Source organism: Brassica rapa, chromosome A01, assembly GCF_000309985.2.
Source record: "Brassica rapa cultivar Chiifu-401-42 chromosome A01, CAAS_Brap_v3.01, whole genome shotgun sequence".
NCBI lineage: Eukaryota > Viridiplantae > Streptophyta > Magnoliopsida > Brassicales > Brassicaceae > Brassica > Brassica rapa.
The window spans coordinates 4,685,584-4,713,502 of record NC_024795.2 but is presented as its reverse complement, the minus strand read 5'-3'; the positions used below and the strand labels follow the sequence as shown (position 1 = coordinate 4,713,502).

Genomic DNA, 27,919 nt, shown 5'->3' with positions numbered 1-27,919 from the left:
AGATTATTTTTTTGTTATAATAAGTTACAAATGATCATAAAATATAACGCATATGAATTTTTATTTAATAAATATTCAAACTAAATAATATATATATATATATAAACACTAATGATTTAAAGCAATAAGATTGACTGATCAATTTAGTCTTCCAGTTGAAATCTTTCAAAAGTATGTGAAAGACTAAAGTCAAAGTAAATATGGATTTAGAATAGTAGTTATATTTTACTAACCAAATACCGAAAAAAACCGAACCGAACCGAAACCAACCCGATATTCGGATTGAACACCCGTAATCCAAATGAAGCCAAACTATTGTTTCATTCTCCAAAATATAATAAAAATAATAACTTAATCCCGCGCAAGGAGCGGGTCTTATCCTAGTGTTAAGCTTAAACCAAAAAAAAAAATGTTAAACATGAATGTGTGTGGTATACACTAATGCATGAGTAATTCGGATAAAACCAAATAGGAAAACAGTAGGATTCGATCAAATTTGAGATGATACTCCTTGTCTTGTATTTTAAGAAAGAAGAGATAACTACTCTACAATCCCAAACTTTAATTTCCATTTACAAAAAAAAAAAAAAAATTTCCTTTCTTTTTTATGATAAATTGTTTTTCCTTCTTCCATACAATTTTTGTTTAATTAACGATTTGTGCTTCTTAGGTGCGGTAATGAATTTTTTTACTTAAATACAACAATTTATCTTAAATAACTATTTGACAAAAAGAAAAATTTGAACCATTAATAACTATGTTTTTATGTAGTCTAATTTTTTTTATGTAGTCATATAAAAGTAACTGTATTAATAAACAAAATAGAGGCAAAAATAACTGGGACGTACACCTAAAATTTGTGGAGACTTCTTAGGGAAGCACGAAGAGTTTTAATAGATGATTTAAAAGGATATCTCCAACTTCAAGCAAACCCCATACCTCCGAATCCTTTACCTGCTCAGCTGCTCTTCTTTTTCCTCACATCACATTCACACACACATATAGATACATCGTGTACGTTGTATATATTTGAAATCATGTAATACCAATTTTGTTATTTACAATGAATCCAATAGATTAATAGGACTTTCGTGGAATTTTATATAGTTTACGAGGACAAAACTTCTCGGATCGGGGATGCCACTATTTTGATTTGTATATATCTGCAATTTTATTTTGTGAACTAACTAAATCCCTTATATATATATTCCATCCGTTCCCGAAAATAAAATTTTCTAAAATTTATTATTGTTCCACAAAGAAACATTAACTGTGAATATTTGAATTGATTAAATTTTATTAGTGAATAGTTATTGGAAATTATATTGAAAAATAAATTGTAAACTAAATTGTAAATATTTATTATATTTTTAATAAACGTGAAAAATTTAGAGAATCTTTAATTCGGGAAAACATATAGAATAACTAAAGAACTAATTAATGATTAAGTGAATCAAAAATAATCATGTATCAAAAATAACACTTCCCTTTTTCCTTACACTATACTTCCTTTGTTCAACAATATAAGATGTTTTGGAAAAAAACTGTAGTTTCAAAATATAAGATGTTTTGGTACTTTTAAGTATTTTAATTTTATTAAAAATTGATCAACTAATTACATTTTACTGTATTATTTATTATTAGTTAACTTATGTTAAATTTATATTATTTAATAATATTATCTTTTTAAAAAGAAGTTTCTTGATTTTTGTGTATTCAAACAAAATATATTATATTAAAAAACGGAGGGAATAAACATTATCTCGTGACTTCTTTTTTGGTAAATTAATAATTAGTTACTTAAAACTATACTTATAAATAAGGTTTTGTTGGTATCATTAACATTTTGAATATCAACAGAAAACGGTGAATTAGGGCAGGTGAAAACGCAGTAGCCTAGTAGATAGATGTTCTTCTTACATAAACTCCCCCGAGATTTAAGGGCTTTAGAGAGAGAAAAGAAACAAAGAGCAATTCCCAATGTTTTTCATGAGAGAGAAGTGACAGCCTGCTTCGTGGCCGACAGCAATACGTTCGTCTCTCTCTCTCTCTCTCTCTCTCTCTCTCTCTCTCTCTCTCTCTCTCTCTCTCTCTCTCTCTCTCTCATCTTTCATTTCCCACGTGTCTTCTTCTTTCTCCTTCGCACGTGCCTATTCACATTTTCTTCAAATACTGTACATGTATGCAAGACCCGTATGTGCAGAAACGAAATGATGACGACTTTTATTTTGTCAAAACGATGATGAGTTCTGCTTACGAACAGTTGTTTCCAACCTCGTACGGTCGTACCATTACTGTTCCATGTCTGTGTTTGCATAAACAAAAAAATTAGGTAGTTGGGAATTTCAGTATTCATCATGTACTTTTGTAGAAACCTATACGAAGATAATTTAGCTTATAAATTTGTTTCCCTTTGGTTAGAAACCCTAGAGGTTACGTGCTTTGATCCAAGAACTTGGATTTGACATTTCTGATTCGTGTTTTCTTTAAACTAACCTACAAATTTATTAAACGAGAAAGTTCGCGCGTTTAAGTTACGCAAATTTCTAGCTACGTAATGATGCTTTTACCATAATTAAGATACTTTTCTTTAACAATTCCAGAGTTTTTTTTCTTTGTCGTGTTTAGCTTTTAATTTATATGAAATCAAGTTTTAGAACATTTTGTGAAAAGTGTAAAGACCATTTAATTATTTATACTAGTGAAGCATATCTCCTTTTTTTTTTGCACGAAGTGAAGCATATCTCCCAAATTTTCATGCTGTAAGAAAAAATGCAACAGTTTAAATAATTTCAGATATTTAAACACTGCTTAAACTAACTAAAAAGTATTCAAAATAACAAATAAGTCAAATTACAAAAATATTATAAATACTCTAAAACATCTAAATTACTTTAACATATATAAAAACTTTAGCATATTTAATTAATTTTAGATATTTTCAGATCTTAATTCGGATTTCGATTTGAGTTATACCCAAAATTCAAAGTGTCAAACTCTTAAATGTCATTCGGATATTTTTATATACCAGTTCGAATCGGATTTTGGTTTTTTCGGTTCGACTTAAGGTAAGAATTTTGGTTTAAAGTAAAAATGGTCATGTCTAGTCTCTTGTTAGGCTTGTAATCTTCAGTGTTGGTTCTAAGGATTGAATTTTCAGTGCTGGTTCTAAGGATGGAGCTTTCAAGGCGGTGGTTGTTTTACGCGGTAGTCTGGTGGTTTGGCCGTAGCTCTAGCTTCACGACTGAGAGATCGGATCTAACGCATGGACTCTAACTTTCCTCGGTTTTTATTCCTAATAAATCCACTGTAGAGGACTATTCTCCAGTTAATGAAAAGACTTGGTGGTTCGGGTTTCAATGGGATGCAGGCTTGACATGAAAGTGGTTGTTTTTTTTATATATGGCCCTCCGGTGGACCGGCTATCGGCTTGTATTGGTTTCGCAGTTTATGTAGACCATAGCAAAACTATCTTTGTTTTTTTTTTTTTTTTTTTTTTTTTTTTGTCGTCTATCCATTTAAGCTAGATCAAGTGGAGAGCAGACGAGTTGATTCTCCGAGGAGCATCTCCATCTGTCCGGGTCTGATCTATATGGGAGAAGATAAAACCTCTGGTCCTTGCATCTTTTGCTAATCCATCTGCCCGGTCATTTCGGCTTCGAGGAATATGAGACAGTCTCACATCCTCGAAGTCTTCCTGTAACCTCTGGAACACCTCGATCTCTGTCGGGAAAGCTGGCCAGTCCATCGGGTTTGTAGTCATATCCACTAAGTCCATGCAGTCCGTCTCAAACCGTACTGCAGTGATCCCTTTGTCTCTCATACATGAGGCTGCCCAAAGTAGCCCTTCTATCTCAGCGTGCAAAGCTGAGAGGTTCCTGTTACACGTCCGTAATCCGAAGTATTCTAATCCCATCTGATCCTTAAGACTCCACCCTAAGCCACTGACACTGCCATTATTGATCCATGATGCATCAATTTGACAAGTAGAGATTCGGGATATCCAAGGGGGCGTTGTCTCAATCTCTGTAGTGGACGGATCGTCCTGATCCTCATTTGCTTCCTCATTTTCGTTAGCCTTCCTCCAACTATCTTTGTATTGTATTATAATTACTTCATGCTATGAATCTTAAAATATAAAATGAACCGATCGGTGTTGATTCGATTAGTATTCAACTCCAATGTTACATGGTCAATAAATAATATAAAAGTTACTTTATAATTTATCTACCGACTAAAAAGAAAATATATGTTTTATGTTTGATATATTATACGTATATAAAATATGATTACCTACTTTGTTAAACATATTTTAAGGACGGCATTATGGCTAATTTAATTTAACAACTTAGAGACCCACTTTCTACAATAATACATGTAAAAGAAAAAGTTATATGTGCCTACAAAAATGCTATTGGACAAGGAACCATAAGCCACAAACATCCTTAAAATATAATATATATACTAGTAAACAACACATAAAGATAAAATACATAAATAATTCTATGAACAGTGTATATTAATATGGCTTCGTCAGACACCACTACATTCGTTACAAAAGTCGTCATTACCAATAGGTTTTGCTTTTCAATTTTAGTGGTTACAAATATATCAACTTATCAAGTTTTAAACAAATTCTTAGATACTATATTTTACACAAATAGTGATACTATATTTTACACAAATAGAAGCGACTCACGCATCTTCTAAAATACACTGTTTACTTAAAACTAACGATTTTCACTGGAAAATCAAGCTCTTTTGATTGTACATTATTCTAAGTCATAACGTGGAAGACATAAATTCTAAAGGGTTAAAAGATCTACAAAACTTTTGCACGTGAAGTGTGCAATTAACCTAAAATATTGAAGCCAACTAAACAAATTATAAAGACACAGGTTGTTTGATTTGCTTGTAATCATTTTGCCATAGAATTATTCGACAAATTCATTCTATATAAATCAGATGATTTAGAGTGAAATTTTTTTATTTCAAAATTATTAAGCAACTCCAGATGTTGATATCTCTCTCAGCCAGTTAATATTTATTGTTTGGATTCAATCTAACCGTCGTTCTAAACACGATCTGTGATTATGTCTAGCATATCCCTTTACACATAAGAAAATTGGTATTGTGCTTTGGATGACAAAACAGTAATTATAGTAAGAAACAATAGTTCAAGTAAGCTGGGCGCGTTATTTCATTGGAATATGTCAAGACTGAACTAGTCAACAATGATTAGAACTGTTTTCTGAAAATTAACAGTTTTAACACTTGTAAGCCCGCAGTTATGATATTTTATCATATGAAATTAAAGTTGGTTATCTTAACATTTTACCAAAAAAAAAAAGAAACTAAAGTTGGTTTCCATTATATTGAAGCTAAGTCATTATGATCTTTTCCTAGCAATTCTAGACAAAATGATTCACGTGACTCCAAATTAAGTGATTTCTGATGTAAACAACTTTACTAAACTGAGTTTATCCTTATATGTACACACATATATATATATATATATATACTTCATCCGCTATATTTCTGTGTAGTGCTGAATACTGCTGATAGATTTTCTTCAAAGTAGATTATTATGTATTTGTTCAATATATAACGTACTAATTAAAGAACAATATCAATTCAAAATCTATTAGGTTTGCGTAAGGGTTCAATTAATAATTCTGTCTGAGAGGACACTGAAAATGTAAAACTATTTTTATCAATTAAAATTACTTTTAAACGATACATATTTTGTGAAAATTAAACTACAGTCATATACTCTTTTCGTTTCTAAAAGATCTATGCTATAGTTCACACTTATTAAAAAATATTTAAAACTGTATTTTCTAATATATTATTTTTCTTAATTAATTATTCCCAATAACTTTTAACCAATAAAATTTTATTAAATATAATTATATTTTTTTGAAAAATTTCTCTAATTAATGTATTGAAAATGTAAAAAAAAAATTTTGTAATAATTTTTTTTTCTAAAAAATGAATCTTTAACGAACAGAAAAAGTACTAAAATATAAGAAAAGCAAATTTAAATAATGAATTGAATGCAACAACATTAAAAAGGCACGCAATTATTGGTTTAAAACGATTATATCCCAACTCATTTACAGCCAAACACGGTCAAAGCTAAGTAAAATCTGCAGCTCTTCATGAGACCGAAGAGAAACCCATCCAGGTTCAGACAATCATGGACCCCACGGGCCGTCGCCCCACTTAATATTCTCTCTCTATGAAGTTTAACACTGATTAATTTTGGTCAACTTTTAGTTAACCATGGTTAGCGAACAATTATTCTATTTCCAATCCCTTATATATTAAAATATGAACATTACTATTAAGAATAAACCCTGTCTTCACGTGTGATTTACAAGAGTGCCATTTACACGTGGCAGTTCTACAATCACTCTCAACCCTTTTATCTAATAAGAATTAGTTTACTAGATTAATTACATGAATTACCATTGATCATATTAATTAGTTTCGAATATATTGTATACTATTGTATGTTACGAATCATTTATGGTATATTCATATATTTGCAAATAAATTACGTTTCACAATATAACAATTGTTTTCTTCAAATTTTAAATATATTTGCATTATAAATTCCAAATATACTAAGTTATGTATATAAAATTTTCATATTAAGAATAATATATGTCATCGAAAAGATAGTCAAACAACTTTTAAATGTTCGCAAAGTATACATTTTTATTATGTCCATGTATTTACGATTTTGATTATAGTTTTAATTTTATCAATACCCATGTTGTATATAATCAACATTTCAAATAGTTTTTAAATTACAATAGTTTTATATGGGTACATGTTAGATAATATTTTATATGAATATATGAATAAGAAATCAATAATGAACGGAAACTAATATTAAAAAAACATTTTTAAACATTTTTAATAATCAATATTTCAAATATTCCATAAGAAAAATCACTTTCAACATGGATGATTGGAAAGTGAATATTTTAAATTGTAATCACTAATTCTAATCACACATTTAACAAAGGCAATGCGCCAATCATAATATTAGATAATCTTTTTTTTTAATGGTTTTGGTAATGTTTTTTTCTATATGTTTTAAAAAATTGTTTATCTTTTCTATTATGAGTAACAGAAGACAAACTGATCTAAATTTGCTTTATTCATTACTCAAACATTTATACTACTTAGTAAGTGTATAGCTAAAGTTTGCGTGTGCAAGTATTGTTTGCTCTCTATTATAAAGTCCATTGATGTAAAATCGAGACTGATATCCAATTTCATTCAAAAAAGAAATCCATATAGATGCTCAGTCAATCTTTTAATTTAAGCACCTTGACTTTGTAATTAGGAAATCATCATAAATGGTGATAGATGAATTATGAGTCAATTTAAAATTTTGAAATGATTAAGTTTATGGTCAAATATCATGATTAATATATTGTTTCATATTTTTTTTCCTTGCATATAATACTTTCCAAAAATTGAAATTTGGAAAGGAGAAATCAAGGATTTTATGATTGAATTATGCTGAAAATATATTCATTTCACCAAAATAAAATGCGTTTAAACATCATATTTTGTGACTATATATATCATACTAAGCTAAGAGCTTAGGCATCACATGAACAATGTGTGTTAAACCACTTAGTTAAAGAGCTCGATATATTACCATTAGTTTAATTATTTACTTTTAACATGGATAGCTCACTTCATTTGAAAGTCAATATTCAATTTTTTAACCCATTTACTCCATGTAAAGGGTTTCAAATTGTCATTTCATAATTTATTTTATATTAATATTTGCTTATTCTTATTGATTTACTTGCATGATAAAATATTTCAATTAAACAAAACAAATATACAAGTTAAAAAAAAAACAGAGTTTATATTGACATACTAAATTTCGTTTAAACCCATATTTTATAACATGTAATATTTCTTTCTATAACTTTAATATCGACATATTCAAAGTGATTATATTTTTAAATCTATTCACCCTGCGCAAGACGCAGGTTATCACCTAGTATTAATAATTTTAGGTACAAGTGATGACATATGTGTTGGCCTAAGTTTTGTTTTCTTTCTAAACTACTGTTACATCTTGATTATTACTATTATCGTTATTATTTGACATAGCTTAAGTCTGAATTTAGGAAACTAATATGATCGCAATATACGATTTTATTAATTTTAAATAAATTATCAATAACAGAGGCAAAGCAATGATGGTAGAGAATGTTTTGAAGGACATAAAAGAGGAAACATCTAATGAAACCCACAAGATAACCCCAGCCACATATTATCATGATGGCTTCATCCATTTTAATTATAACTTTCATTTTCTCTAAATATGTAACTTATTATACCAATTATATATCACCTCCATTCACTCACATGCATCTGCTCTCACACGCCTAATCTTCGCGTGCGAACTACCTCCTTTAAACTCCTTAATACAAATTTTGCTAATTTTTTAAGCCTCGTGTTCATATACTCGCAGTCTCGCGCCATTACCAACTTGGGCAGGTTAATCTGTTCTTTATATATCTGAAATTTTAATTATACCTTTTAATAAAAGTAATGTTTTATTTCTTATAAATTTTTTTTATGAATCGTAAATGGATATGCAAAAACATAAAATAGTAAAATAGTTTTGCCTAAAATACTAAACCGTAATATTTTTATTTTAATATATATACGGTATATAGATTTGTGAGCATAACGAAAAACATCAATCAAAGCCCCTAATATATTTTTGCTAATGGTATTAGCCCGGGAGGTATTAGCGTATGGTTCACGCCCTAGAAGAAAATTTGTGAAAATGTGTTGGCAGACACTTCTCTCCTTTTCTAGAGAGAGAGTTCTTTCTCGATCTTTTTCTCTCTTCAATCCCAAATCTTTCAGAGAGGTTAGAGTTTGTTTGAGAGTGAGAGAGGTCCCCTTTTTTGTTCTCGGGTTTCAGTTCATCCGACCGGTTTCTGTTTCCGGCGTTCTCGCTTTTTTTCCGGCGGTGAACAACTGACTTTTGATTCTGGGATGCAGTGTCTTCTCCAGTTCCGTGTCGCCGGCTTTTGACTCTGCATCACGTCTCTTTGGTGTCAGCGGCTTTTCATCAGGGTTATCCCGGTTTCGTTTGACCGACGTTTATGTTCTTTTCCTTCCTAATCGATTCTCCTTTCTTGGTCTCGTCTGTCTCTTCCTTCCTCATCAAGAGCCGATTCATCTTCGGGCTTACTCAAATCGTGAAAGATGTCTGATTTGCATGCAGAAAGATCGATGGTTGAGGGACGATTGAATCTTTTGGAAACGTTGGTCCGGGAGCGATTTGACTAACCGCGAAGAAAACTCTGTCTAAGCATCTTTCTTCATCGGTTTTGGTTTCACTGACGCCGGAAGTCCGTCGCCTCTCCTTTGCAGCGCTGGTGGAAGATGAATGACTCTCGCCTTGACATGTGTCTCAGGATGCTGGGCGTTCGTACACACGGTGGGCAAGCTGTCAGTTTCTTTCTCAATGGGTTTCGTTTTAGGCTGAAGGTCTAAAGTGGTTTTGTACCGTATTACCTGTTTACAGACCTTTTATCTCTTTGTTATATTGGAATGGGTCATGTTGGACCTTTTTCCTTTTATAAAATAACAGTGGTAAAAAAAAATTCGTGAAATTACCTGTTGAGTCCAAAACACACAAAAAGGACATAAAATTATCAAAGAGATGAAAATCGGAACTGAAGTCGATACCAAAATAAAATACTTATCAAAAAGAAAAAAAAATATTTAATTAATATATATACCTGTAAGAGTTTATGTTAGACAAGTGACTGCATTTACACACACGTATATGTATATATATCTAATCTATATGTACGCAATGATAATTTTCTTCTTCTTTAATGCTATATTTTAGTCTCACCTTCTCCTGCTACTTTTTTTTATCATTTCTCTTCCCATTCTCGTCTTCCAAACTTCTTCTCAATCCTCTCTCATTATTTTTCTAGTTTATTTTTTTCTTGTTCTAAAAGAAAAGTTATAGAAAATCTACAAAGAAGAGAAGCTTTATTTTAATCTTGTTGTGTGTGTGTGTGTTGGTTGTTTTTATATAATTTTTTTTACAAATTAAAATCTCTACTTTGCTTTTGATGTGGGCATGGCTGGTCTTGATCTAGGCACAGCTTTTGGTTACGTTAATCACCAGCTCCATCGTCCCGATCTCCATCTCCACCACAGTTCCGCATCAGATGACGTCACTCCAGGCGCCGGACTTGGTCACTTCACCGTCGACGACGACGACAACAACCATCAAGGTCTTGACTTAGCCTCTGGTGGAGGATCAGGAAGCTCTGGAGGTGGAGGAGGTGACGGAGGCGGAGGAGGTAACGTCGTTGGGCGTCGTCCACGTGGAAGACCACCTGGATCCAAAAACAAACCGAAACCTCCGGTGATAATCACGCGCGAGAGCGCAAACACTCTGAGAGCTCATATTCTTGAAGTAACAAGCGGCTGCGACGTTTTTGACTGCGTTGCGACTTACGCTCGTCGAAGGCAGCGAGGGATCTGCGTTCTGAGCGGTAGTGGAACGGTGACCAACGTCACCATACGTCAGCCATCTGCGGCTGGAGCGGTCGTGACGCTACAAGGAACGTTCGAGATTCTTTCGCTCTCCGGATCGTTTCTTCCTCCTCCGGCTCCTCCTGGAGCTACGAGTTTGACAATATTTTTGGCCGGAGGACAAGGACAAGTCGTCGGAGGAAGCGTTGTCGGTGAGCTTACGGCAGCTGGACCGGTGATTGTAATCGCTTCTTCGTTTACTAATGTTGCGTACGAGAGACTTCCATTAGAAGAAGATGAGCAGCAACATCTAGGAGGAGGGGGAGGATCTAACGGCGGAGGTAATTTGTTTCCGGAGGTTTCCGCCGGAGGAGGAGGAGGAGGACTTCCCTTCTTTAATTTACCGATGAATATGCAACCGAATGTGCAACTGCCGGTGGAAGGTTGGCCGGGGAATTCAGGTGGAAGAGGTCCTTTCTGATGTATATATATTGAGATAATCATTATATATATACCGGCGGGGGAGCTTTTCCGGCGAAGAATTTGAGAGACTGAAGAAAGGTTAGAGAAGTTTCTAATGGACTAATGAATTTCACATTATAATCGTTATTCCAGACATTATCTCGTTCATCATGTTATGTTTAGGTTTTCCTTTTTTTTTCTTTTCTTTTTGCGTTTTGTAGAATTTTATGTTTTAATCCTTTGATTCCTTCTGTGAAACTCTATTTGTGCTCGTATGTTTGTTGAGGTGTAGATTAAATCCTGGTGCTATTGTGTGTTTGGCCATAACAATGATTAAGAGCAAACCCATATATATATATATATATATATATCAGTGGATTTGGTGATATAATATATGACATTAATATTTTCTCAGATAGAACAATGTGACATTGCCAAACCAAAAACCGTTGCTCATATGGATATTCTTCTTAATTGCTGCTATATATGATATCTTCATCTCTATATACTGTACATGTGATTGTGTAGGGTGTGGCATGGTGATAAACATATACACATCATATGTCTGTCTATGATCTGGTGTCAATTAAACATTGCTTTTCAATTTCTTGAAGCCCTAACATGTAATTACCAATTCTGTTTTGTTTTGATCTTTAGGATTTAATTAAACAATGAAACCTGTTTGTTTGTTATTAATTATTAATATTTCTCCCATTTTATTGGAGTCATGTTATAGGTTTTATATATAGATATAATTATATGTTGTAGGTTTTATTATACTTGTAGAGCTATACTTGCTTTGTGTCTTTAAAATATACCTATGTTTATTATATATCTTTGGGTGTAATTCTTTTGAGAAAACACACTTTAGCGAAATATAATTTTTCGATTTCTGGGATGTGGATTTGTTTGTATATATTAGTTTTTGGATGTGGTATGAAAATTTTCTATTATATGGTTTTATTAGTTCATTGCATAATTTCATAATATTAATTTGTTTCCCACAAGTGTGGATGAAAATAAGTTTGATTTTGTACGGCTGATGATTGTTTTCTTCTCGTCTAGTTAAAATCTATATATAAAGATTCATATGCTTATAATAGTTTAACTAAATTGTTAATGATTTTATGGGAATCTCGTACTGTAAGCAGGCTTATAAAGTTATTAAACCAATGTGCTGTGGTGCATGCTTATCTGTAAGAGAATTTTCTTTTGATTAGTTAGTTGAGCTTTTATTTGGAAATTATATTCTCTGAAAAAGTTCAATGGTCTATCTTCTTTTTTATATATTCCTCCTGTTATACTTGATTTTTGAGCAATACTATATAAACGTAACATATTTACTTAGTTATTATAAATAAAAACCCATTTTATCCTATTTTCTTAGCGATCGGTATATATATGTATATGTATATTAGAATAGAAATTGTTCAGAACAAAACTGGAGATGTTCTTTATGGGTAACTTTCGCGTCAACTAATGTGTTTATTAACTATAGAAAATATGAAATAGTGAATAAGTTTAGGGTATGAGCCGTTTTCTGAGAGATTAAGATGCAGCGTTTTGTTAGAACAACCTCAAAAAATTTGGAAGAAAGAAAAAAGAGTTTCCTTTTAGAACTCTCCAATGCCCAAATTAAGCATATTTTACAGAGATTAGTATAATTAATCGAGAGGTGTGTGGATTAGGTGAGAAGTCTTGTCCAAGAATTGGGACTCCTATCTGTCACATGTTTATGATAGTCACTTATACGGACAAAGAGACGTTGGACCTTCTTCCTTAGGTTGTATAAAAAGTTGATGGCAAAACTCGAAAACTTGGCAAACCCTTCTGTACCTAGATTTAGAGCATTCCCGACGCTATGGGCTTATAAAGTACTTGAGAGACTTCAAAACAAAATTTCTTTGGAAAATTTGAAGCACTCAGCAATCAATGTACTGGTAAAACTAAAACTAGTTGCATGGATTTAGTTGCCATCTCCGAGAAGCGTTGAAAATTAGCTCTTGAGGTTTTTTAGGAGGGTGTATTGAATCTGATATTTTAAGTGATTTGATATTTAGTGGATTTTTAGAAGATTTTTAGGTGAATCTAAGAATTTAGAGATGATTTTTATTAAACAACTCTAAAATCTCATCTAAAACAATGAGATTAGATTTTTATTTTTATAACTAAAAAAATCCCTTAAACTCTCTAAAATCTCCAACTTAAATTTTGTTCAGTAACAATGAATTTCAGAGTGTTTTATGAAATATTAAATTCAATAACACTAGATTTTAAAGTGTTTTTTAAAATCCACGTTTGAATAACAGTGAATTTGTCATTTTAATACAAATCACTTCAAACTCCCGGTTGAATACACCCTTAGTTTATTTGTATTCATTTCTATTTTAAATTTTTTTTCTTTATAAGTAGTTTATAAACCCTAATTTCATAAGAGTGAGATTGAATCGTCAACATTGTCCATGGTATCCATCAATTAGGATTGCATTGCACCAAATCCATATTTTGAATTAAGACAGTATAACACTAGCAAATTCCACACGATTAGTGATTTAAGCTTTCTGTTCGTGTGATGGCCTTATGCCGGTGACAAATTGCCTTTGTCATCATTAAAGAACCTCTTTCTAGCCTGAAAGATCTTTTCAACTGCTGTCTAGACATTTACAGCAAATTTTTATTTGGTCAACCTTTGAACTGGTAAATGCCAAAGGAGCCAAATTTCTCCAAATCAGATAATTTATTTCATTGGCAGTACGAGTCACAATAAAACCCCCAAAATAGGTTGGTTAGGCGTCGTTCATTCCTTAACACCAATCTGGTTTACAAGATTATTAACTCTCCTTATATTCAAACCAAAAAAATCCTTAAAATGGTTAGGGCCTCCAGACCTAGCTTGGGCCTTTTTTTCCCTCACCCTAGCTTGCGCTTCTATGGTTTGCTCCAATTGGTATGTATCATTCACACATCTACATATTACTACCGAAGGTATGATTTAGATAGGACTAGACCCAAGCTCAGACAACTTTTATGGATAATTTTGATTATAAACTAGGCCAATAAACATGTTGTTAAAAGGCCCATGCAAGTGCAACCCGTTTGAGATGCATTCTAGTACATTTTTTAAAAAGTTTAAAAGCATGTAGAGAACAGGTGGGTTTGAAATAGGCCCTAAACATTCTAAATATATACACACAAGAGAGGCTTTTGTAATCATCGTCATCATCATATCCATGAGAAGGCTTTGTCTTATGATTCCATTGAACTTCTTCTTCTACACCTTTTTCTTGCTAATAAGGGTTGGAGTCACAGAGAGCACACCGATGAGAAACAGAGTCGCCATCGAGCTGAAGTCATAGAGATCTCCCAACGATTTCAGCTCTCCAAGAGCGATCCCAGCCTGTTACCACAAAACCAAACACATTACATTCATACTCACTGAAACCGTTAAGATCAGAACAACAATGAAGATGACAGAAATTCTTATACCCGGACAGTGACATAAGCAGCAGGAATCAGACCAATGAATGTAGCGAGGAAGAAGATATGGTAAGGAACATCGACAATAGGAGAAGCAACATTAATGAACGTGTTAGGCAATGTCGGTGTTAGTCTCAAGAAGAGCATATAGTTCAGCAACCCATCTTTCCTCCTCGCAACCTGGTCTTGGAAGAAGATGAGCTTGTCGGGCCAAAGGGAGAAGATCAAAGGTCTGCCGATGAGCTTCGAGAGGAAGAAGCAAGAGGAAGCACCAGCTGTTGCGGTGGAGACAACGAGAGCCATTCCTTTGATAACTCCAAAGAGAGCACCAGCGAGCAAAGACATGAAGACAGTTCCGGGGATCATGAATGTCTGCATAAAAACATACACCAGACAATATCCGACAAGAACTTGAACTGTGTAATCACTTGTGTAAATCTCCAGATTGTCTCTGCAAAGAAAGAAACACAACACATCTCAGGTTTCGTAATAGAATCAATCAACATGTAAAAAAATCAAAACTTTTATTAGATTCATCAGATTCCAGAATCCTAATTCGTAAAGGTTGAGACTTTATAAAAACCCAGAAGAAAAGATTGAGAATTGACCTGAGAATCTGAAGATCTTGGAGATTACGAGGGAGCTTGAGGAAGCTGTAATCAGATTGAGGCATTGTGAGATAAACGCAAAGAAGGCCAACAAGAAAACCCAAAACGACGCCGGAAGCTGTCGTGACCTCCCAAAAGCTCAGAGAACATCTTCTCGGAGTCGCCGGAGCAACCTCGCCGATTGTTGTTTCTCCTTCTCTCTCCATTTTCTCTATCTTCTGGTCGAAAGGAGAGAGAGAGAGATAGAAGAAAGGAAACTTTTTGTGCTTGCTTACACGAATCCTTCTCCTCTCTGTCTGTCTCTGTCTTCTCCAAATCTGAATGACAGAGGGAAGATTGAAGAAGGAGAAGAAGAAGAAGAAAATAATAAATAAAACGAATATTCGAATTTTGATTTTGAAGATTTGTTGGATTTTTTGTATGTATCTAGAAAACAACAAAACAAAAAGAAAAAAAAAACTAATTTTGCACCTTTTAAATTATACTTATGGTCCTCATCTTTCGTGGATTACGAATGTCGCCCCAACATTTATAGAGGTGTCGTCGCACTCCCTTAAAATCATTAAAACTTTGGAAATAAACAAGTGTTGCTTGGACAATGAAATAACGATTATACGATAGATTACGTAAATACTAGGCAGACACATAACTTGAACCAGGGTTGGAAATTTTAGACGTCCCGGTTAAGCAATAAAATTCTTTTATTTTAACTTTGCCTATAATCAAATGAATGAATACACATTAGCTATTTATTAAAACCAAATGTTAGCATTTACTTATTTTTTGGTTCTTATCTTTTTTTCTTTGTTTGCTTTATAATGTTCTTTTAATGTGATCGGTTTATGGACACTTTTATCACTATAATATTCATATTGCATGTTACCTCCAGTAGCTCTAAAGAGAAATGATTAATGAGTATAACTTTGTCTGTATTATTGGAAAGGTTTTATGACTGGTACGCATAAGTATACAGATAATATGAGTTATAACCAAAGTTAAAAGATTTGCGCAAGCTATACATTTTGATAAGTATATACTACTAGATTTGGAGTCCATGTAATTCGTAAGTAAAATTGCTTCTTTTCATACATAGGAGGATAATTAGTTGAGTAACGGAAAAACAGAATAGCTTACCTCTTATGTTATTTTAATATCTTACATGTAATGACTGATGCAGTCTAGAGAAAAGAATATCTAGTAGAAAAGAACTATACAATTTGATTACGCTTAATTAACCTTAATTTCCAGTAAGATCAACGTTGCAGTTTTAAAATATAAACCTGTTGCGAGAGAAATATATAATCATCTTAATTTGATAATTGATAGTGTGGTGCTTTGGCCCCGGAACATGTCAGATGACACGTTAAAACGCTACATCGACATGTGACCTTATTAATTTATAATTGCCTATGTTGCTTCAAGACAAAAGTAAATTGCATCGACATGTGAAGAGAATTCCATGCTTAAGTATTTAAATAGAAGTTTGCACAAAGGAAAAAAAATATATCTATTGCTACAGAAAATAAGAAAAAGAACGCAAATGATATTCCTGCCAAAATACGGCGGAAAACTATAAACAATGGTAGTCCATTCGTGTTATAATGGGCACAAATGGTACTCAAAGGTGACTTTTTACAAAAGTTCGGAAACGTCATTTGATTATTTGTTTTGTTTATGTTTGAAAGAAATAAGTTCGCACCAATACAATCAGTCAGTTGCCAAATTACTAGCTTTTCACACACAAAAAAGAAAACATTTCGTTAAAAAGTCAATCAAGTTATCACTAGTTATCATAAATCTGTCTATGTTGATCCATTTCCAATCTAAAAGGTTTTTACCATTTAAGTCATACAGTTAATATAGATTAATACCTATGTTGACATATCTATATTACCTCTGAATCAGTGTCGATGATTTTGAGGAAAGAAAACAACAAATTTAAACAAACTTGGGAATTTTGGGAGGGGCAAATGCATGAAAAGGAGAGACAAATGTCTTGTGCTTTACAGTAGTTTTTCTGTCACAAGAAACATCCTGCATACAACGCATAGCATAAGAGAGGCTTTCACTTTGTCAAGAATCTCTAACTTGGAGACTTGGAGTGGTACTCTTGAGTCTTGAGGAGCTTCGAGGTACCGGCGATGTATCCTCCTTCTAAGGCTTAATTATTACATAGTTTTGGACAATCTGAATATAAAAGCTGAAAAGTTAGTGAATAGTACTGAGTGACATAACATGATATGGTTACATACAATTTTTACGACTTTTTTTATAGAAAAAACTTTTAACGAAATTTCGGAGTGATTAAAGATATATATATATACGTTTATATACTAAATTAGTGACCATTTTCACACAGGTACAGATAAAATAATACTCACGTTGATTACATAGGATTATGGATGCATTTATTATAAGATCTAAAGAGGTTAAATTTCTAAAAGGAAAAATAAGTGGACGCTTAGGTTAGCTGGTTAGGTATGCATATATGATATATATTATGCAACTAAAACACAGAGGGTGATAATTAATTCTCTCATGTGCTAACAATTATATTTTATTTACTTTTATTGCCGACACAGTCAACTGTTGTTTTTTTTTTTAATTTAAATTTTGGAGATATCTCTTAGACTTATAGAAAAGTTTACACTAATCTTCAAAAGAAAAGTGCATATCTAATATCTAATGTTTAATGTCGTGACTACACATGTTTAATGTTATGATATTTTAGACTCATAAAAATGTATGTTTAATATTGCCACAGATGGACTATGTTCTCCAAATTTTCAAAGGAGTACAAATTTCATATCTATGTGACTACACATATCTAATGTCGTGAAATCGTTTCAAACCTTGATTTCTCTGGAATTCACACCACCAGACCACTCCCGTGTGATTAACTCAACTATTGTTCAACCAACAGCGCTAACAATAATTTTTTTTTTCTTGATAAAGTCTATCGGCTGATCCGGTCAGTCCTGAAAAGAACACACTTAGTACTACAAAGTGGACTAGTTCGAAAGCGTATCATACTGTCTGTCCCGAGTTTGGAATACCTTCCGACTAATACCAAGGAGTGGACCAATCATCTGTTATGCCCCGCCCACCATGTAAATCACTTGGACCGAAGTCCAAGTCCATACTGACCAAGTAGTGATAATTTAGTTCCAAAAAAGAAAGAATCAAATCCAAAACTGATGTGGATACATACCAAATTGCCATAGGCTACTACCACTTGCTTACTAACGCTAACAATAATTTTAAACGATATGAATTAGCATTTCTTCAAATTACAAACTCGTAACATCTTAGCAATACATGAATTACGCCGTGCATAGTTAAAGATGAATGACATCTTAGAATATATATATATATATATATATATATATATATATATATATATATATATATATATATGCAATTCACTTCTATATTTTTCTCTATGTTTCTCTAAAATAGATAACATTTACCATAGAAATAGTTTTACTACAATATTACTTTTATAATAAAGTTTCTTTATTTATAAAAGAATATAGAGATAGAGTTAGATATGGTCTTACTAAATTAAAGGATCTCAAAATAGTGAAATTGAGTACCATATAACAGTTCTAGACATAATCCATGCATATAACATATATCTTATAGCTAGCCACCATCCACACATATATATCTTGTGTTACAAAAACAAAGTACTCATATATCAAGAATATCAGTGGTTATGCTTGACTACTCTGTACGCCACTAGTGTCCGATTTCATAATGAGATCGGTATTTACTTGTGGCATACAGGGAGCCAGGCATGACTTCGTATCATATATATGTGTGGTGTATACCAGACTTCCAAATATGAATCATGGATGGCTTATATAGTCGTTCGGTCTTGATTCCAATAGAAAAAAAAATGTTTCTGTAGTTTCATTTGGGTGGGAGAAATGGAACCAGAGAAAAAATGGAGTTATTCTTTGTCAAGGATTTCTGGAGACGTGTGTATAAATGGTGGCACAAATATATAGAGGAGAAAAATGCTTTAGTGGTGGCGAGAGCTCATTTATTTACACGATTATTATATATATATATATATATATAGATAATATAAGATAAATCAATATGGATTCTCTTTTGTAAAACAAAAAATCAATATGGATTCTCTTTTGTTAAAGGTGATAAAGAGACAGATACAGCGTGCAACACTTTTAGGGTTACTTTCATCTAATTTATACATTTGCAAGTGGTTCTGATCAACTTTTCGTTTTTGATGATACGTTTAATAATTTTCATATTATTCAAGATACTACGAAAAGAGAGAGAGAGAGAGTCCATAGACCATGAATCATCATCACCATATATGTAACTACATTCTCACCTCAATCGAGAGTATGGCTCTAGATCATTCAAAATAGTATAATCCTCTATATGGATTATTAACCCCTGAAAAGTAGTACAACGCATGGTGGTCGAGTGATTTAGTTAGTTCCCTCTTATTCTCATCTAGAACAACCCTTGTTATATGTTGGATAGTCGGGGGTGGATGGCAGTGTCCCTTTATATTTGCAAAGAGATTAAATTGTAAACCACTCAACTAAAAATCCGGCAAACTTTCAATGAATTCTCTTAAATGAAGCTGAGCACAAATAGTAGGCTGGTAGAGCAAGGTTCTTGCATGTAAGGTGTATATATAGCACACAGGTCCGATGTCATCTTAATCATCCAAAAATACACAAGAGAAAATTAAAGGGTACGAAAAACGTTGTGTATTTAATTAGTCATACGGTATTTACTTCAATCCTCAAGTTTGAACAGTCTTGAAATAAATAATAATAAACTCATAATATTACATAACGTTTGATGTTTATTTTTTTGTCACCGTTTAATGTTTGTTGTTCGCTTAATGAGCTTCACATTATTTTACTATTAAAAAGGTTTCAATAGTGCATATGTCCCTAAAGCAATTCACAGCTTTAATCCTTTTTCTTGGGTCGTGGGATCTTTCGACTTTGCCTTTAGCTTTCTATAATTAAAGAGTTTTTTTCTGACAAAAAAAGTTGTGTTTAAAATTTCGACAAAACCAGCGTATCTTTTGTTTCCAAAGAGAATTGAACCAAACCGAAGATCAAAATCAGTAACTATAATGTACTTGCAAGTGACCAGTTAGTTCCATTTGTCTACAACTGAATAAACCAAACTAGTTTTAAACGAATCAAATTTTCTTGATTTTTTTTTTAATATATTACATAATGATATAACTATATTTTTTTATTTTGTATGAATATATCGTTTTCCTTTTTGCATGGCAACATATACTAGGTTTAATATCCAAACAATTGAAATGGTAAAATTGAAAATGCGTATATATACATTTATCAACTTTTCATCAACAGAAAGTAAAAATTAACGTTAAAAACTAATTAATAGTATCGCCATATTAATTGTCCTTTAAAAAAAAAAGACAGTATCGGCCATGTTCATTCGACAGTTTATAATAACAATAATAATATACGTTTGTATGTAGAAACGCGCATTCACATTTGAAACTCTTTTTAGAATAATGTGTGATTTTTGTTCGGTTAAAATACCTTAACTACTGTTGACAAAAAAAATCAACCTTAACTACTTATTGGCCAAAAATAACTTTAGTATTGTCAAATTAAGATATGGGTTCGTTATGTAACGACAACTTATAATATGACAATTAATCTTTGTGTTGCTTCCAAAACATATGTTTCCAAGAGACAGGATCACGGTTGTTTCGCTTTAATATATAAGAACTCTGTAGAAATTTTTGCAAATAGGTATTTTTATGCAATTGTGTGTATTTTATTGTCTTAAATTTTGTTGGTATTATATTTTTATGATAGATTGGCCATTGGTCGTTCAAATACTTTTACAAGTTAACTGACTTTTCCAAGATTTTCCCATCTACCAAATTGTATACTTCCTTGGCAAGAAAGTGAGATAAGAGCTTCTTAAAATTTTATCCCAAATCTCATTTTACTTTATTGACCACAGTGCTAACCACACTGTCACACAAAATATTTGGCATTTGGCACATAAATTTTGTTTCTTGACGAGACCCGGTTCATGTATTAAGTTCTCTTTCACATACGGACTTACACACTCAAGCCTACGCTTGCAGCAGATAAGAAATCTGTCTTTAGATAAATAAATAGGACTGTGCCTTTTGACGTATTGAACTATCCGAATTTATAATTTGAATTTGATATATACTACATGTGAAAGATTTTTCAATGCTTTTAGAAGATTTGGTCCAGAAAATAAATCTTTTGTAGACAATTGATTTAATGAATATAATAGAGTATAATTATTATCATTATACCAAAAAGTACGTAATTTATTGAATGTTAAGACTAAAGAATTTTGTAAACTATCCTAAGTATTCACTTATTGCTTGGTTGGCGGCTCTGAACAGACTAGCAACTGGGGACCGAATGGGCAAGTGGTCCACACAAGCTGACACGTCATGCATTCTCTGCAGAGCTCCAATAGAAACCAGAAATCATATTTTCTTCGAGTGTAGCTCATCAGCAGTATGGAAGGGCTTGTCGCTGAAGCTTATGGATATACACTACTCAAACGAATGGAACAAGATTCTAAGGTTTATGCTAGATGGTTCAAGGAATAAGACTGTCCTTTTTCTCATTCGCTCAGTTTTTCAGACACCTATACACTACTTGTGGAGAGAACGCAATGGTAGGCGACATGGAGAGCAGAGTGTCCCTTCAGCTCGACTTCAAATGGCCATATATAGACAAGCAAATTCGGAATCAAATATCCTCAAGCCGGATAAATGGAAGTACGAGATATGCAAAAGCTATGGAAGGGTGGTTTGCCACAAGATAAACTTTAACCATTTCAGATCATAGAGAATAGTTTTCTTGTTTTTAGAATTAAAAATTTTAAAACAGAGACACAGTCATTGTAAAGCAGTTTTTTTTATTTGAATCTAATTTAACATTCTTTAAAAAAAAATAAAAAAATTGTAAACTATGAATTCAAATGCGATAAAAAGAAACTTGGGAGTTGTTTTTGGTTAAACAGCATAATATAAGTAGTTTTGAAGTATATGCATGTGTCGCGTTAATTTGGATTCGAAGAACTATTTTATATACAGACCGATATAGAAGTAAACCATGCATTGAATTTCAATTTACAACTATTTAACTACGGAATATCTTCTTTAATTTTTCTTTACATCAATCTACGAAATATCTATGTGGCGAAACAGTAATATAACATGGAATTTTTAGCTTTGTCTTATCTCCTACACTCGTTGACAATGTCACGTAAATATAGAAATGAATTTTATATACGATGTGCTGCTACTTATATGGAAACCTTATAGTTTATACGACTGTTTATATAGTCAACGAGATAAACAAAAAGTTGGTAAATGTTTGGTTTTAATTTGACAGTGTGAATCAAGCCTGAACATTGACCCTTTTATCCATGATAGTAATTAACGGTTTAGTAATTAAGTATATTATCGAGATCTTATGTGAGAGTGAAATCTCATTATTAAAATTACAATAAACGTTTTCTCCAGCTGAAGGAAACTTCGTTTTATGTTTCTTCTAATTTGTCGTGATATATCCCCTCATTCTTTTGAAGACAAACAAAGATTCTAATATAATCCACTTTCTAGTTTATGTGTTCCTTACGCTATCGAATAAATGTTTTGAAACCTCGAGAGAAGATCAGAGAAATGAATTAATTTTAAAGCTATTGAATTACGTTAGAATGTACATTATTTTGCAGATCTTGTATTAAATGATCATCTAACTGCGGAGCTAGTTCACAATTAGGAGGGTCAATTGATCTATTTGAATGTTATCTTTATATGCTTATATTATTAATATTTAATAGATAATTTGTTTGAGATAGATAAATCTGAGTCTCATCAATAAAATTTAATATTTCCTTTGCACCATATTTGATCATTTCTTTATTTTTGTTTTTGCTTTTCATATGTTCATGTACAATGTTTTGAATTTCCCGTCTCTTGTATATTAATCTTAGTTTTTTTCTTCCATAGATTATTTAATCTGTCTTTCATCTAAAATTACAGTTCCATGAGTTTACATTATTACGTAACAAAAAAACAGGTGTTCCAAAAAAAAAAACGTAACAAAAAAGCAATATAAAGATAACGGTAATTCCATTAATCATTTTGATTTAAGACAAAATGAATATTTGTGACTTTATTTATTTTGGGAGTGTTGAATTTACGCAAGTGGTTATATGGCTTGGTTAGGAGAATTAAGAAGAGCAATATTCATTTGAATTCAAATGGAGGACAGAGAGAGAACGAGTCGGCTTTGATCATCAATGAGACATTGAAGCAGGTAGAGTCGTCTTTGAATGCGGTGGAAGCAATCACAAAATGGTAAGAACAAGATTCCAATTTTGATGAAGATTGCAATGAGAACATGATTTAGCATAATACAATTAAATATTACTTATATATACTACTCACGAAAAGTAGTTAACCTTTTGAATTTATTATCATTAGGCGAAAATTTCACTGTAAGTTTTAACCTTTTTCATATCAAACTATAGGTTTTAACCAAAATAGCAGAATATATATATATATATATAGGAAATATTCAAAAATTATCATATATTCATTTGAAAATGTGGGTTTTAATTCTCTCTTTTTTTTAGCAATTTTCTTAAAAAAGTATAATTTCGATAAGATTAATAAGGTTTTAAAATTATATACTATAAGTTGCATTATACATGTAAAAGTACGTAACAATTCAGCTAGAGTTCTTATAAGGAAATATATGCATTTCCGTTTTTAGCAGCGCTAGGGAAAATATCCTATACGTCAACACACAACGAAATCCATAACAAAGATACATAGGTATTTAATTTTTTATATAAACATTCTTTCTTTGAGAATCATTCACCACGAATTGCTTTGCGAACGCCATGACATATATCATATTATCAATACCTAACCTTGGTTTGGTTATTCAACCTATTTGTTGTATGACTCATATATTGTAGACTTGTCACACACTATTAAAAATAATATTTACATTAAATTCTGACGAATGCATATAACTTTAGTAATGTGATGGCTCCTTTGCACACATGTTGTGTATATATATACATACAAACTAGAACGTAGAGAGCTACCAGATCTTCAATAATCTTCAAGAAATTAGGGTTGTTGAATAGAAGATATATAACCAAAATGGGAAGATCACCGTGTTGCGATCAAGACAAAGGCGTGAAGAAGGGACCGTGGGTGCCCGAAGAAGATGATAAGCTCACGGCTTATATAGAGAAGAATGGTTATGGGAATTGGCGGTCGCTTCCTAAGCTCGCTGGACTTAACCGTTGCGGCAAGAGCTGCCGGCTCCGGTGGATGAATTATCTACGGCCTGATATCCGGCGAGGCGAGTTCTCCGATGAAGAAGAGAGTACTATCGTTAGACTCCATGCCCTTCTTGGCAACAAGTAAGACTTTTTGTTAATTAAATTTTACATATTTAACATTTTTGAACAATAAACCATTTCAGTTATATAAAATGTTTGTAAGAATTTCAAATATTATTTTGTGTGTTTAGTGTTTGCGCTTAAAATGAACAAATAAATTTTGTGGCCCTTGTGGGTTTAGTTAGAAAAGATACACATACATTATGTATATAACTAAACACACAAACGAAAACATAAACTAAAACAAAAAAAAAAACAAAAGAAAAACATTTGTCGCCCAAAAGGACTATATATATTTCTCTTCCATTGTACTATCTTTTTGCTAATATAGGCAGTTTCAAGACTACTCATGACCTTCAGCTTAAGATCTCTAACCATGCAAAATGTTAATTTTTGGTTATTGTTGTAACGCTTGAGAATTCATTTTATAGATGGTCGAAGATTGCGAGTCATCTTCCAGGAAGAACTGACAACGAAATCAAAAACTATTGGAACACTCATATGCGGAAGAAGATGTTGCAAATGGGTATTGATCCAATCACGCATGAGCCAAGAACCAACGATCTTAGCCCTATCCTCGACGTTTCTCAAATACTCGCGGCGGCTATTGGCAACGGCCAATTTGGTAGCAGTAACCTCATCAACAACAACATTGCTTTGGAAGATCTTCTCAAACTCCAACTGATCCATAAGATGCTTCAAATCATAACCCCCAAAGCCATACCAAACATCACCAGCTCTACCAATTCATTGAATCCTAAACTGGATTCAGTAGTCAATAGCTTCACTACCAATTCAGTGAATCCTAAACCGGAGCAGGCGGCTATACAACTGAATGCTAATGAACCACATGATTTTATAAACCAAAGTGCAAATGAAGATTTCATGATGCCACCGTTTGAAAATATTTGGGATAGTTTTGAAGATAACCAGCTTCCTGGTTTGGTTACGGTTTCTCAGAAAAATCTAAATTCAGGAACCGGAATGATGCCGGGTTATTATGGTGATCAATTAAGTGAGATCCCATCTAATGGTTCGATATCGGTTTCTCCTGAAACATCCGGCTTGAATTATCCCGGTACGACTCAACACTTAACCGGTTCGGATGTCCTGGAGGATTGGGAGAAGTTCCTTGATGATGAAACAAGTGACTCTTGCTGGAAAAGTTTCTTAGAGTAAGATTTTTTTCTCCACAGTTATATTCAATATACATGCACTATCTAGCTAATATTTTTATATATATTAACAAAATATACTATCTCAGTTCTAATAATATTAACAGAGTGTTGCTATTTGATATATGCAGCTTAACGTCGCCCACATCGTCACCCGGCCCGTGGTAGAACTGGATATTTTTCTTCCAAGTCGTATATTTTTAGTTTTAAAGAAAATTCATATACAGAAACGTTCGATTAATATTATTTATTATTCTTTTGTAACAAAATTATTGATTTATATGTTTGTATCTCTTTTCTTATAGGAAAAATGGTTGTATTGTATTTCTTCTATATGGTTTGTTTGTTTGTTGCGTAAAGAAACACATTGTAATCGCATTTCTATATTTAATCACATTTCCGAGTGATATTTTGGTTAAAACATATGATGAGTCTAACTATATACTAACAAAATCAAATTCCCTAATCAGTAACAGTATATTGACTGAGGAACATTGCCCAAAAAAACATATTATGCCATTGAAAATAATAAAACTAAGGATCTGGATTAGTAATTATACAAAATCATTACTTGATCTACAAGTCATCTACGAATATAACAACACCTTTGTTCTACACTCTTGATTATCATTTAAATTGATATGAAGTGAATTCCTCTTTATAATATAAAATATACATTACATTAGATTTGCTTACCTTAATCCATTTTAAAAATTTGGTACTAACACATAAAAAAAAGCAATTTTCTAACTTGAAAACCATTAACAAGTCATCAAAACAAACTCATTAAACTTCAGTTCACTCATACTTAAAAGGATCTTTGTCGGAACATCAGTGGTCGAAGCGGTTTGATCAGATATAGCTGCGGTGGAGGTGGCCTAGACCTTCAAGCATTCTGACAGTTCTGCCGTTTCATCCAAATAGTATTTAGCTTTTCTTGTTTTTGTCCAACGGTGCAAGCAAATATCTCAGCCACTGCAGCCAAACCAAGATCATCACATGAAGAAAACCATTCGGTTAGTGTCTTTCTGTCTTTCCCACTGACTAGAAACACTATATTCTTGGGATCACTAAACAGACTTTTCAAGGTTTGGATCGTTTCATTGCTAGATGTTGTCCTAATGGACCCTGGCTGCACCATTTTGCCATAATAATCCACAAGAATGGCTCTGTTCTTAGTCCTCTTATAAGCAGAGACAGTGTGCTCAACGGAAAGCTTTTTAAAGCTTGGATCAAGTGACAAAATTCTGAAGCCTAAACCCAAAACCTATCCCCCAACACCTCTTCTTCACTTAATCCCCCACAAGCCCTTTCAAGATTCTGTATAAAGCTGCGAGCCCAATGCGCAACATACTTGTGTATTGCTCGTGACGCATTTGCTTCTCTACTTTTGAAAGTATCAATGCATAGCTCATTGCTTCAGTCACTGCATCTATGTTCCATGGATTTACCCTACTTGCACCGGTATACCAAATATTTCGTTTATCCTTTTGACCGTGGTTTCAGTTTCAGACTGCACCTCTTGAACATCTTTCCCACGTCCCCTTGCAGGTTTTACGATCTGTACAAGCACAACATGACCTCTCTCTCAGGATGTTGTTGGAGAAACTGCTCCATTGCCAAAGAACGGAAGCCAATCAAATCAGCGTTGAGGAGAGCTCTTAAGAGCTAGCTCGTTTCTCACTGGAAGAGGATGGTAAATCTCTGAAGCAGGGAAACGGATATCGAGGAAGAAACCAAGGTTCACTCTATTAAGAGTATACCATTAAGTGATAGACATGAACACATACAAAACTAGATAATTAATCCTTAGAAGTATAAGTTGCAAAAGATTAGGATTTTCCTATTAAGGTCTACACTTGATGTAAAATGGCTTTTTTGATGAATACAAATTTAACATTCATTCAGAAAAAAAAAAAAAAAAAAAAAAAACCATCATCAGGACTAATCACTTTATCAGCAAAGATTTTGTTAATAGAAAGGTATAAGCTTGCCATAACGGACGATCAAATCTACGTCTAACATCAGGGTTTAATAATCAAGTAGTGGAAGGTAGTCATTAGTTTTCCAAATGAAAAAAATGAGTACACAAGATAATCAAATTTGGTATACGAAAATTCATGCTATTTGTTTTTTCTTAGAAAATTTGGTAGGTAGTAAAAAACATTTAAAACATTGTTA

General features: G+C 32.6%; 4 protein-coding genes and 1 long non-coding RNA gene across 5 annotated transcripts in view; 3 read left to right on the top strand and 2 right to left on the bottom strand.

Annotated features, from left to right (window-relative positions):
• Positions 1–27,919, top strand: part of LOC103856262 (peroxisomal (S)-2-hydroxy-acid oxidase GLO5) — a 382,149-nt gene that overhangs the window by 307,535 nt on the left and 46,695 nt on the right. The gene's annotated exons all lie outside the window — the stretch shown is intronic.
• LOC103855700 (AT-hook motif nuclear-localized protein 23) lies at positions 241–12,523 on the top strand. The gene has a single exon (XM_033273676.1). The coding sequence runs from the start codon at positions 10,154–10,156 to the stop codon at positions 11,033–11,035; it is 882 nt and encodes a 293-aa protein (XP_033129567.1). The 5' UTR covers positions 241–10,153; the 3' UTR covers positions 11,036–12,523.
• On the bottom strand, positions 14,031–15,515 carry LOC103855690 (uncharacterized membrane protein At4g09580). Its single transcript, XM_009132710.3, has 3 exons — positions 15,102–15,515; positions 14,503–14,944; positions 14,031–14,413 (listed from the first exon to the last, which is right to left on the bottom strand). The coding sequence occupies exons 1-3, from the start codon at positions 15,305–15,307 to the stop codon at positions 14,288–14,290; spliced, it is 774 nt and encodes a 257-aa protein (XP_009130958.1). The 5' UTR covers positions 15,308–15,515; the 3' UTR covers positions 14,031–14,287.
• LOC117126235 lies at positions 16,743–19,087 on the bottom strand. Its single transcript, XR_004448755.1, has 2 exons — positions 17,954–19,087; positions 16,743–17,288 (listed from the first exon to the last, which is right to left on the bottom strand). It is a non-coding gene; the product is annotated as an uncharacterized LOC117126235 (long non-coding RNA).
• Positions 19,402–27,670, top strand: LOC103855673 (transcription factor MYB39). The gene is made up of 3 exons (XM_009132695.2): positions 19,402–24,584; positions 24,995–25,738; positions 25,870–27,670. Exons 1-3 carry the CDS (start codon positions 24,319–24,321, stop codon positions 25,904–25,906), a joined length of 1,047 nt encoding a protein of 348 aa, XP_009130943.1. The 5' UTR covers positions 19,402–24,318; the 3' UTR covers positions 25,907–27,670.